The sequence below is a fragment of the Lampris incognitus genome, chromosome 9 (assembly GCF_029633865.1).
Source record: "Lampris incognitus isolate fLamInc1 chromosome 9, fLamInc1.hap2, whole genome shotgun sequence".
NCBI lineage: Eukaryota > Metazoa > Chordata > Actinopteri > Lampriformes > Lampridae > Lampris > Lampris incognitus.
The window spans coordinates 58,644,344-58,656,433 of NC_079219.1; the positions used below are offsets into that span (position 1 = coordinate 58,644,344).

A 12,090-nucleotide genomic window follows, 5' to 3' on the forward strand; every position below is an offset into this window, starting at 1 on the left:
CCTGCCTCTTCCACCCAGCTCTCCTCTGCCCCGGTGGGTCTGTCTCTTCCCCTCGCCGTCGCTCAGAGCTCACCTGGTGCTTCCAACTCGATGCTGCTCCTCCTCTCCTCTGTACCCTCCAGCTCCGGTCAGTCTATCTCTACCTCCACCCCCATTGCTGTGATGGACCCCTCCACCGGTCAGCTGTCTCAGATTACCGCGTCGTCAGGCCCAGTGTCACTTCCTTTGGCGTCGGGTCAGGTCAGCACACTGGGATCAACTGTGGCCTCTCACCCGATCATCAGACTGGGTCCCAATAACGCTCCTGTTATCCTCTCGGGTGTGGGGAATAACGTAAACCCCACCCCCATTCTAAACGCCTTCTCCGTCACCTCCTCCACTCCTGCTCTGCAGACCAACAACCCCACTCCGTCTGGAGGAGCCATTCAGAGCGCAGCGCCCCTCAATCACAACCAGACTAACTCCTCTGACTCCAGCCCTGAAACGGAAGCCATATCTGCTGCGGCGGTCCCAAATGAAAACCCCAAGCCATTGACCCTCACAGCAGTGTCGTTACCTTCTCCGCACCTGCCGTCGGCCGGTTTGACCCTCGACCCCTTAAGTCAGCTCAGCTCCGAGGCAGCCGATCGGTCTCCCTCCTCAGACGCCGGGTTGGACTCCACTGACCCTCAGTTAGACCAGGTGCAGCTGGAGGACCATCTCTATTCCAGCAGTGGGGTCCCCCCCTCCCCTAGTGGGTCCATCCCTTCCTCCAGCCATCTGGACCCCCTGGAACCCCTCTCCCCTGCCTCATCACCCAACTCCTTGGGCCCCCGCAGGGTCCTGTACTGCCAGCTGTGCCCGCGGGTCTTCTTTTACCTCTCGGACCTGGAGCGCCACGCCATCACCCACTCCCAGAAGAAGCCGCATGTCTGCCAGCAATGCGGCAAAGCCTTCAAACGTTCCAGCCACCTGCAGGTCAGTACTGTACTTCCTCGTTTACTTCACCTGCAACACCGTCAGCCGTACTGCTATGTAGTGCTACACCTTTCGCATGTTGAGTTGTCCTTTTTGCCCCCTCCTCAACAGCGACACAAGCACATCCACACGGGTCAGAGGAACTACGTGTGCCCCATCTGTGCCAAACGCTTCCGGGAGGCGGGGGAGCTCCAGCGCCACCAACGGGTGCACACCGGGGAGAAACCCTACCAGTGCCAACTGTGTCACACGCGCTTTGCGGAGCGCAACACCCTGCGCCGCCACACCAAGCGCAAACACCCCTACCACCAAGTAGCCATGGAGATGCTGAGCGAGCAGAGAGGTGGAGGAGGAGGAGAACTCGGCGGAGCCAGCGCTTTGCAGGAGGACCAGGAGAGCGCGGAGTGGTACAGCTCCACTGTGTCCAACTTAGATGACTCCGAGTCAGACGTGGAGAGCTAAGGTTTCTGGGAGTTGGTCTCCGGAGGGAGAAGTGGGGGGGTGGGGGGGGTGAAGGAGAAGGAGAATAGAGTCAGGTGAGGCTCTGAGTCCTGCGCTTAGATGTTAAACTCCTGCTTTCCATTGAAGCGTGTTTCAGTAGTATTCAAAAGAAGGGAGCACTTGCAATATTTATTTTATTGTTTCTATGTTCACTTATTTATGAAGAATGTACATTTTTCCCATTCCATCTGAAGGTCCAAAAAAAAAAAAAAAGAAAACGAAAAAGAAAAAAAGCAGCTTTCCAAGTCATGCCATTGTATTGCATTACTATTGAACCAGCTTCCCCATATGAGGAGACCACGCGTGTGATACAGAGAGACCACGCGTGTGATACAGAGACCACGCGTGTGATCTCTGTATCACACGCGTGGTCTCTGTATCACACGCGTGATAGAGAGAACACGCGTGGGATAGAGATCACGCGTGTGATACAGAGAGATCACGCGTGTGATACAGAGACCACGCGTGTGATAGAGAGACCACGCGTGTGATACAGAGAGACCACGCATGTGATACAGAGACCACGCGTGTGATACAGAGATCACGCGTGTGATACAGAGACCACGCGTGATCTGTGATACAGAGAGACCACGCGTGTGATACAGAGATCACGCGTGTGATACAGAGACCACGCGTGTGATACAGAGAGATCACGCGTGTGATAGAGACCACGCGTGTGATACAGAGACCACGCGTGAGATACAGAGAGACCACGCGTGTGATATAGAGACCACGCGTGTGATACAGAGACCACGCGTGTGATACAGAGACCACGCGTGATCTCTGTATCACACGCGTGATACAGAGAGACCACGCGTGTGATACAGAGATCACGCGTGTGATACAGAGAGACCACGCGTGTGATACAGAGACCACGCGTGTGATACAGAGACCACGCGTGATCTCTGTATCACACGCGTGATACAGAGAGACCACGCGTGTGATACAGAGATCACGCGTGTGATACAGACACGCGTGATACAGAGAGACCACGCGTGTGATACAGAGATCACGCGTGTGATACAGAGAGACCACGCGTGTGATACAGAGACCACGCGTGTGATACAGAGAGACCACGCGTGTGATCATGTTGGTCAGAGTAGAACACTGAGGTAACCACTACCATGAAGAAGAAGGAGGAGGAGAAGAAGAAGAAGACCGTTGCATTCCTACAGAGCCCCCAGCGAACCCCTAAAGTGCTGCCAGGACGGGACAAGTGACGCTAGGCTAGGTAACAGCGCTCTGGTCGCGTGTTTGAGTCCTTTATTTATAACAGCCGCACTTCTTTCTGCACTACGTGACGCGGACACGTCCGCTCTGCCCTTCTGACCGTGACAGACACTGTGAGTCATTTGCACTTCATTTATTTCAAATCAGTCTTCGCTTGGTTTGTTTTGTTTTTTACATCGTGACTGAAGATCTGTTGTTTTCCTTTTGTTGCCTTCTAAAGACTAGTTTGATGTATTTAATCCATATCATCCGAGGGTTCGACCAAACCTCTGGCTTTATCCCGACGGACACTATACGCATACACATTCAAGGGTTTGATTGATGTGAATTATTTTATTGTAACTGAATTAAATTCCGCTGTGTACGAATCGCCTTCCAGTTATTGACGCGGGATATTTGTTCCCATTCATTTTCAACACCACCCCCCACCCCACCCCACCCCACCACACCAGCTGCACCCCCACCCCACCCACCTCCCCCACCCGCTGCACTCCTGCGTGTTCTCTGCGTTTTAATGAGTGTGCTATCAAAGAGCGGATTTGCGGAGAGACGGTTTTGATCAGACGCAGTTCCTCCTGCTAGTGAGGGGGAGGGCCGAGGTTCACCCTCTCCTCCAACTGGGGCTGATTCACAGACTACACTCCTGTTTTTATATCAATTACCCAGCTATATATATATATATATATATATAATTATTTATTTATATATAGAGAGAGCCCGCTGGCTGCATCAACCAGGAAAAAATAAATGAAGAAAGCTACGATACTAACCTGATATATCTATAATATATATATATATATATGTATGTGTGTATGTATGTATATGTATATATGTATATATATACACACACACATTGGGCAGCACAGTGGAGCAGTGGTTGGTGCAGTCGCCTCACAGCAAGAAGGTCCTGGGTTCGAGCCCCGGGGTAGCCCAACCTTGGGGGTCGTCCCGGGTCGTCCTCTGTGTGGAGTTTGCATGTTCTCCCCGTGTCTGTGTGGGTTTCCTCCGGGTGCCCCGGTTTCCTCCCACAGTCCAAAGACATGTAGGTCAGGTGGATCGGCCGTACTAGATTGTCCCTAGCTGTGAATGTGTGTGTGTGTGTGTGTGTGTGTGTGTGATGAATGGATGAAGATATGTATACATATCTTCATCCATTCATTCATTATCCAGACCACTTATCCTGCTCTCGGGGTTGCGGGGATGCTAGAACTTATCCCAGCAGTCACTGGGCGGCAGGCAGGGAGACACCCTGGACAGGCCGCCAGACCATCACAGGGCTAATTAGGGTGTGCAGGGTGTAGATGATTAGCTAGGGTGTGCAGGGTGTAGATGATTAGCTAGGGTGTGCAGGGTGTAGATGATTAGCTAGGGTGTGCAGGGTGTAGATGATTAGCTAGGGTGTGCAGGGTGTAGATGATTAGTTAGGGTGTGCAGGGTGTAGATGATTAGTTAGGGTGTGCAGGGTGTAGATGATTAGCTAGGGTGTGCAGGGTGTAGATGATTAGTTATGGTGTGCAGGGTGTAGATGATTAGTTAGGGTGTGCAGGGTGTAGATGATTAGTTAGGTTGTGCAGGGTGTAGATGATTAGCTAGGGTGTGCAGGGTGTAGATGATTAGTTAGGGTGTGCAGGGTGTAGATGATTAGCTAGGGTGTGCAGGGTGTAGATGATTAGCTAGGGTGTGCAGGGTGTAGATGATTAGCTAGGGTGTGCAGGGTGTAGATGATTAGTTAGGGTGTGCAGGGTGTAGATGATTAGTTAGGGTGTGCAGGGTGTAGATGATTAGCTAGGGTGTGCAGGGTGTAGATGATTAGCTAGGGTGTGCAGGGTGTAGATGATTAGTTAGGGTGTAGATGATTAGTTAGGGTGTGCAGGGTGTAGATGATTAGTTAGGGTGTGCAGGGTGTAGATGATTAGTTAGGGTGTGCAGGGTGTAGATGATTAGTTAGGGTGTGCAGGGTGTAGATGATTAGCTAGGGTGTGCAGGGTGTAGATGATTAGTTAGGGTGTGCAGGGTGTAGATGATTAGTTAGGGTGTGCAGGGTGTAGATGATTAGCTAGGGTGTGCAGGGTGTAGATGATTAGCTAGGGTGTGCAGGGTGTAGATGATTAGTAAGGGTGTAGATGATTAGTTAGGGTGTGCAGGGTGTAGATGATTAGCTAGGGTGTGCAGGGTGTAGATGATTAGCTAGGGTGTGCAGGGTGTAGATGTGGTCTGTAGTGTGGTGTCTTGGTAGAAAGCCGGTCCGACTCTTGCTCAGGAACACGGTGTTGGGTCAGGAAGGCCCGTCTTAATAACACAGCAGGAGACCGACCTGCCCCAGGTTACCGCCCACACAGAGGCCTCGGAAGATATTGGGGTCACATTTATCTCCACTCTCGTATATTGGGGGGTATAAGCCCCCTATTCCAGGCCAGCTTGTAGAAGCAGGCTGAACAGGTGGAGCAGGGCCTCCTGCAGCTCAGGAGAGCTGGGTTTCAGTCCTGGTGCCGTCAGGGCCACAGGCTGCTTCTGGTTCGAGACCTTGGAGTCTGTCTGTCTGTTAGTTCTTCTAGTGGGGTTTGGCTGTCAGTTGGGTCCTGATTGTTTTGTTATTGTTGATTCCAGTATTTATTCATTCATATGTATATATGACCTCATTGATATATGAGCCATCCATTCATTACCCAGACCATCTATATATATATATATATATATATATATATATATATATATATATATATATATAGATGTGTGCTTGGCTTGTGACCTGGCCAGTTGGAAAGCCTCCAGGGAGTAATTCAATTTGTACGACAGCCCTCTGTTTTTTCACTCCCTCAATTTTCTGGTCCATTTAAGCCACCGAGCCTTACAGGGCTAAGCTGACGATAAGTTATTAAATACTGTACGGGCCAAATGACCTGCCTGGCTTCTCATTGCCGACCCATCCCTTATTGCCATGCAGCCCAGTGTGCCACCGGGGGGGGGGGAGGCTGCGCTCTGCTAACCTGCAGGGGGAGGAGGGCGGTGCAGACGGGGCTAACTGGGCAGTCTGTCTTGAGTGTCTGCTGGCGGACCAGTGGGTCTCAACCCCCCCACCCCCACCCCCCCACAGGAGACGATGACAACCTGTGTGCCCGTCATCGTCACGACTCCATCGCTACTACGAGTGCCATGAAAGCATACAAGTGGTTGCCGTCAAGGTAGTCCTCAAATATTTACAAAGCAAAAAAAAAAAAATCGTCCTTTATCCCCCCCCCTCCCCTCCCCTCCCCTCCTCCTCCTCCCCCCCGTCCGTAGCAAACATGAAAGTATGACGTCTGCATGGAGGAAAAGAAGCCTCTTATATTTGATGACGTACTAATTGCTCGCTTTGTGTTGTTTGTCCAGCTGAATAAATACTGACGTCTCGATGTTTGGTAAAGACTCGCCCAGTGCCCCTCCCAGCCCCCATGCGAGACCTCCCAGCCCCCATGTGAGACCTCCCAGCCCCCATGCGAGACCTCCAGGCCCCATGCGAGACCTCCCAGCCCCCCCATGCGAGACCTCCAGGCCCCATGCGAGACCTCCCAGCCCCCCTGCGAGACCTCCCAGCCCCCCCCGTGAGACCTCCAGGCCCCATGTGAGACCTCCCAAGCCCCCCCGTGAGACCTCCCAGCCCCCCGCGAGACCTCCAGGCCCCATGCGAGACCTCCCAGCCCCATGTGAGACCTCCCAGCCCCCCCGTGAGACCTCCCAGCCGCCCTGCGAGACCTCCCAGCCCCCATGCGAGACCTCCCAGCCCCCCCGTGAGACCTCCCAGCCGCCCTGCGAGACCTCCCAGCCCCCCTGCGAGACCTCCAGGCCCCATGTGAGACCTCCCAGCCCCATGTGAGACCTCCCAGCCCCCCATGCGAGACCTCCAGGCCCCATGCGAGACCTCCCAGCCCCATGCTAGACTCCCAGCCCATCTGCGAGACCTCCAGGCCCCATGTGAGACCTCCCAGCCCCATGTGAGACCTCCCAGCCCCCCCGCGAGACCTCCAGAGCCCCATGCGAGACCTCCCAGCCCCATGTGAGACCTCCCCAGCCCCCCCGTGAGACCTCCCAGCCGCCCTGCGAGACCTCCCAGCCCCCCCTGCGAGACCTCCCAGCCCCATGCGAGACCTCCCAGCCCCCTGCGAGACCTCCCTGCCCCCCATGCGAGACCTCCCAGCCCCCCTGCGAGACCTCCCAGCCCCCTGCGAGACCTCCCAGCCCATCTGCGAGACCTCCCTGCCCCCCATGCGAGACCTCCAGGCCCCATGCGAGACCTGCTCCAGCCCCGCTGCGAGACCTCCCAGCCCCCCCCGTGAGACCTCAGGCCCCATGCGAGACCTCCAGCCCCCCCGTGAGACCTCCCAGCCACCCCGTGAGACCTCCCAGCCCCCCTGCGAGACCTCCCAGCCCCATGCGAGACCTCCCAGCCCCTGCGAGACCTCCAAGCCCCATGCGAGACCTACCACCCCCCCCTGCGAGACCTCCCAGCCCCATGCGAGACCCTCCCAGCCCCCCCTGCGAGACCTCCCAGCCCCATGCGAGACCTCCCAGCCCCCCCTGCGAGACCTCCCTGCCCCCCCTGCGAGACCTCCCAGCCCCTGCGAGACCTCCAGCCCATGCGAGACCTCCAGCCCCCCGTGAGACCTCCCAGCCCCTGCGAGACCTCCCTGCTCCCTGCGAGACCTCCCAGCCGCCCTGCGAGACCTCCCTGCCCCCCCTGCGAGACCTCCCAGCCCCTGCGAGACCTCCCTGCCCCATGCGAGACCTCCCAGCACCATGCGAGACCTCCCAGCCCCTGCGAGACCTCCCTGCTCCCCTGCGAGACCTCCCAGCCCCATGCGAGACCTCCCAGCCCCCCCTGCGAGACCTCCCAGCCCCATGCGAGACCTCCCAGCCCCCCCTGCGAGACCTCCCAGCCGCCCTGCAAGACCTCCCAGCCCCATGCGAGACCTCCCAGCCCCTGCGAGACCTCCCAGCTGCCCTGCGAGACCTCCCAGCCCCCTGCGAGACCTCCCAGCCCCCTGCGAGACCTCCCAGCCCCTGCGAGACCTCCCAGCCCCCCCGTGAGACCTCCCAGCCCCTGCGAGACCTCCCAGCCCCCCTGCGAGACCTCCCAGCCCCTGCGAGACCTCCCAGCCCCCCTGCGAGACCTCCCAGCCCCCCTGTGAGAACACTGGAGGGCAGGCATACTCTGCAAGACGAGGACAGGAACAGGAAGCGATGGCTTTGCAAAGAAGGGGACGTCTATTGATTTTTTATGGGCCTTTTATTGTTGTCGTTGCTGGTCTGGTTCTTATCGGGCGGTGTTGGTCAGCGTCCTGCTTTATGGCGGTACAGAACTTGTGGAAGTGGTCACACCCAAAATGACCCATTCACCGTCTCCTGTGTACGTTTACATGACGCTAGATAAAGTGGGTTTATTGTGTTACTGCGACTAAAACTGGACTTTTAAAACACATGGGCACGCCTTAGTCCGACTGAAACCGGACCAAATCGGACTTCTCGAAGCCGGACTAACACCCCTGGATGATGCGGTTGGGGTTTGGATTTAAGCGCGGGTTGTGCGTTCCGCGTCCGCGAGCACGCGAGGGTCCGCGTGACGTAAATGTCGTCATCAGAGGGCGTACGCGTAGGGTCCGCGCGGACATCCGCGTACCTCCCAATTTTTTTGTGCGTCCGCGCAGACGAGGGCGCCACTGCGCATGCGCTAGTCAACAAACATGGACGCCGACTTTGGGGGGGGGGGCTGTGTGAAGAGGTCCGGTCCGCGTGACGTAAATGTCGTCATCAGAGGGCGTACGCGTTGGGTCCGCGCGGACGTCCGCGTACCTCCCAAATTTTTTGTGCGTCCGCGCAGACGAGGGCGCCACTGCGCATGAGCTAGTAAACAAACATGGACGCCGAGTTTGGGGGGGGGGGGGCTGTGTGAAGAAGTCCGTCGTTACCCTCAGTCTTTATAATTCGTCATTAAAACGCTACAAAGGTAACCGGATGTGCGTACATTCATGGAAGGAAATTGCCGAGACTTCCGGGAAAGAAGAAGGCGTGTGCCGACAGAAATGGAAGTATCCGAGAGGCAGATTGGTGAAGGCAAGAAAGAAGCTGAAGGGAAGAAGCGGCGCGCCGGCGCGGGAACGTCTGTGTTCCCGCCATCGTCTCCCTTCTGAGCCGGCTCCCCGAGTTCATGCAGCACCGGAGACACGGACTCCGGCTTCCCGGTAGAGGTACGTTAATGTGCAACCACAGGCACATTAAACGACCACAGAGAGACAAAATAGTCCGGCTGGAGTCGTACTAAGTCTAGTTTCTGGAAGTGGGACGACTACCACACCGAGACGATGCGGTTGGGGATGGACTTGCTCCGGCATGTATCCGCTTCAGTCGGCCCCGAGCTGGCCCAGGCGCTCTGCGCATGATCCACAGTTCCCGCGGCGATCTTTCACCCGGAAGTGGAGCAGCGTAGCGTCAACGTGGCGAGCGCTGGAGCGAGAACCGCGCATGTCTGGACAGACGAGGAGACAAACTTCACGTCGTGTCGGCAGTGGCGCCCCCAGAAATGTTTCATAGGGGGGGGGGGGGCAAATGGGCCACTGAAAATCTTGGGGTGGCACACCACACACCAAAAGCCATGACTGAATTTGGGGAATTCTATGATGCTGCTGTTGTAGTAGTATACTGTATAGCCTGGTGGAAAACTGTCAATATGAGAGTTAAGAAAAATATACATTATTGATTTAAATGAACCGCACCTAATGTGAGATATCAGATAGAAGCATATTATGTATATGCGACTCGTGGCTGGGGGGGCCAGGGATAGTATCAGGGTGGCCGTGACCACCCTGGCCACCCCTTGGGGGCGCCACTGCGTGTGGGCTGAAGGAGGAGGTGAACGTCCTACACAGTACACGGATGGAAGGAGAACGCAGGCGGAACGGCGAACTAGTGAAGAAAGTGGCGGGAAAGTTGACGTCCCTCGGCGTCCGTCCCGTAAAAGACGCGCTCCACAAGTGAAACGGGTCGACACGGGCGTCGGCACCGGTGTGCTGGGTGTGGACGGGGCACAGCAGGAAGCAGCTCTCACGGGCCGGTCTTCAGGATTTGTTGGCTCTGCAGACAGTGGCGCCCCCAAGGGGTGGCCAGGGGTGGCCACGGCCACCCTGATACTATCCCAGCCCCCCCCCCCGCTGGCCCCCCCAGCCACGAGCCGCATACGCAATACGGCACTGTCGTGAAGCTACGGAAGCACGCGAGGTACACAAGGAGGGACGCGATGACCGTAAAGTACAACAGTAACTCGATAAGATAAAATACCCAACAAAATTATCAAACGACAAATCAATTCAAACGACTAACGGGAAGCAAAGAAGCAAATAAAAGACTTATTAAACTCCGTTAAACAAGTCTTTATCACAGAAGCTGCAACCGAGCTGCCGCGTGCTCGCAGGGAGGGCCGCGCGGAGGGTTTGATCATTAATTCGCTGTTAATGAACTGCTCTGTCAGGAGAAGGAGAAAGCGACCCCAAACGCGCGCGCTGCTGATTGGCTGAGTTTAACAGGGTCCTCAGTGCAACGTCATGAATATTCAGTTTACCTACCATGTAAGGACAGCGGTCCAGCTGGGGGGGGGCGTGCGTGAGAGAGGTGTGTGCGTGTGTGTGTGTGTGTGTGTGTGTGTGTGTGTGAGAGAGGTGTGTGTGTGTGTGTGAGAGAGGTGTGTGTGTGTGTGAGAGAGGTGTGTGTGTGTGAGAGAGAGAGGTGTGTGTGTGTGTGTGTGAGAGAGGTGTGTGTGTGTGTGAGAGAGGTGTGTGTGTGTGTGAGAGAGGTGTGTGTGTGTGAGAGAGAGGTGTGTGTGTGTGTGAGAGAGAGGTGTGTGTGTGTGTGTGTGTGTGTGTGTGTGTGTGAGAGAGAGGTGTGTGTGTGTATGTGTGTGTGTGTGTGAGAGAGAGGTGTGTCGTGTGTGTCTGCGTGCGTGTGCGTGCAGCGTGTGTGTGTGCGTGTGTATGCGTGTGTCTGGTAACTATCCAGATTGGACCGAGCTTCAAAGTGACGGACAGATGGATGATGGACAGAGTGAGGGCAGGGATCTGTGAAGTGTGGTTACACACGTGTGTGTGTGTGTGTGTGTGTGTGTGCAGTACGTGCGTGTGTCCTGGCGCGTGTGTTGCACGCGGTTAAGCGGGTGGCTGCAAAAGCCTTGTGAGTGGCACATGGCGCACAGCCAAGTGATTGAAGTGATGAAGGTAGAGGAGGAGGAGGAGGAGGAGGAGGGATGGGGAGTAGGCAGAGCGGTGAATGCCGGGAGAGGCGGCATACACATGTACGGAAGTGCTCTTGAACTCGCGTGTTTTAGTGTGCAGGACTGTAAGGCGGCAACATTCGGACGTGTTTTGTCGTGTGTGCGCAGACGTGTTGCGGTGACGCACCGATCAACTCACCGCGGGACGCTCCGTGGGTCCCAGGCGCGGGGCCTGTCGTTACGCGCCGCGGCCTGGTGAGGGCACACTTGCTCCTGCCATGTGCCGCGTGTGCTTGCTCATCCCCTTATCTCGTCTCTCCCTTTCTCAGTCCGCGTCCTCTCAGATGGATGGAGGGATACCGACGGAGAGTACAACGCCGCAGACCGAATCCAGAAGAGAGCCGGGTCCGCATTCTAGTCCTTAGAGGTCCATTTGCGGAGGGAGCAATTCTCACAAGTACATGAAACCACAATGCGGTGCGGTGAGACCCAGTAATCCGTTACGGAGCGCACCGCGGCGACTCGGGGTTTCATGAAGGACTCGGTGTGACTTGTGCTTGTGAACGGTGGTGCCGCGGCGTGAGGAGGATTTGGTGGCCAGGATGTCTGAGGGGGGACATGATACCGCATGAGGGATCGCTCACCAGCCTGCAGGCCTCCTCTCTGCTGCCAGACACAGTGCAGATATTACACTCTGTGCGCGTGCGCGTTTGCATGCGTGTGTGTGTGAGGGGGGAGGGGGGGAGTAAGGAGAGAAAGAAGGAGGGTAACAGGTGTTAATCAGAGAGGGAGTCCCGGCTTTAGATGTGGGGGTGGGAGATGGGGCCGGGTGTGGGCTGGTGGTGGTGGTGGTCAGGGGCGCGTTACATCACCTTTCCCCGATAATGCACGCCCTGTCAGTGTGTGTGTGTGTGTGTGTGTGTGTGTGTGTGTGTGTGTGTGTGTGTGTGTGTGTGTGTGTTTGTGTGCACAGGCACCACATCCGTTGACACGGGTTCGACAAGCCGGCTGGCGACACAATGGTGACGTGCTTATGATACTGAGAGACGCGGAGACTCGCTGCACCAGCACCGTGCCTCAGATCGTAGTCCCCGGTCGTTTCCCGCTCCATTAGTGGTTCCACGTTGCGCCATGGCAACCGTAATTGGCCCGCGCGTGCTATCTGCGCC

General features: G+C 56.1%; 1 protein-coding gene across 1 annotated transcript; it reads left to right on the forward strand.

Moving 5' to 3' along the window:
• Positions 1-6,079: 6,079 nt before the first annotated feature.
• LOC130118615 (uncharacterized) lies at positions 6,080-7,936 on the forward strand. The gene is made up of 2 exons (XM_056287055.1): positions 6,080-6,517; positions 6,674-7,936. Exons 1-2 carry the CDS (start codon positions 6,080-6,082, stop codon positions 7,934-7,936), a joined length of 1,701 nt encoding a protein of 566 aa, XP_056143030.1.
• The last annotated feature ends 4,154 nt before the right edge of the window (positions 7,937-12,090 follow it).

Excerpts from the sequence above, each read along its gene's own strand:
- LOC130118615 (XM_056287055.1), top strand. The coding sequence starts at position 6,080 with ATGTTTGGTAAAGACTCGCCCAGTGCCCCTCCCAGCCCCCATGCGAGA. Across the intron at positions 6,518-6,673 it reads GCGAGACCTCCAGGCCCCAT|CCCCCCCGCGAGACCTCCAG; the intron begins GTGAGACCTCCC and ends GAGACCTCCCAG.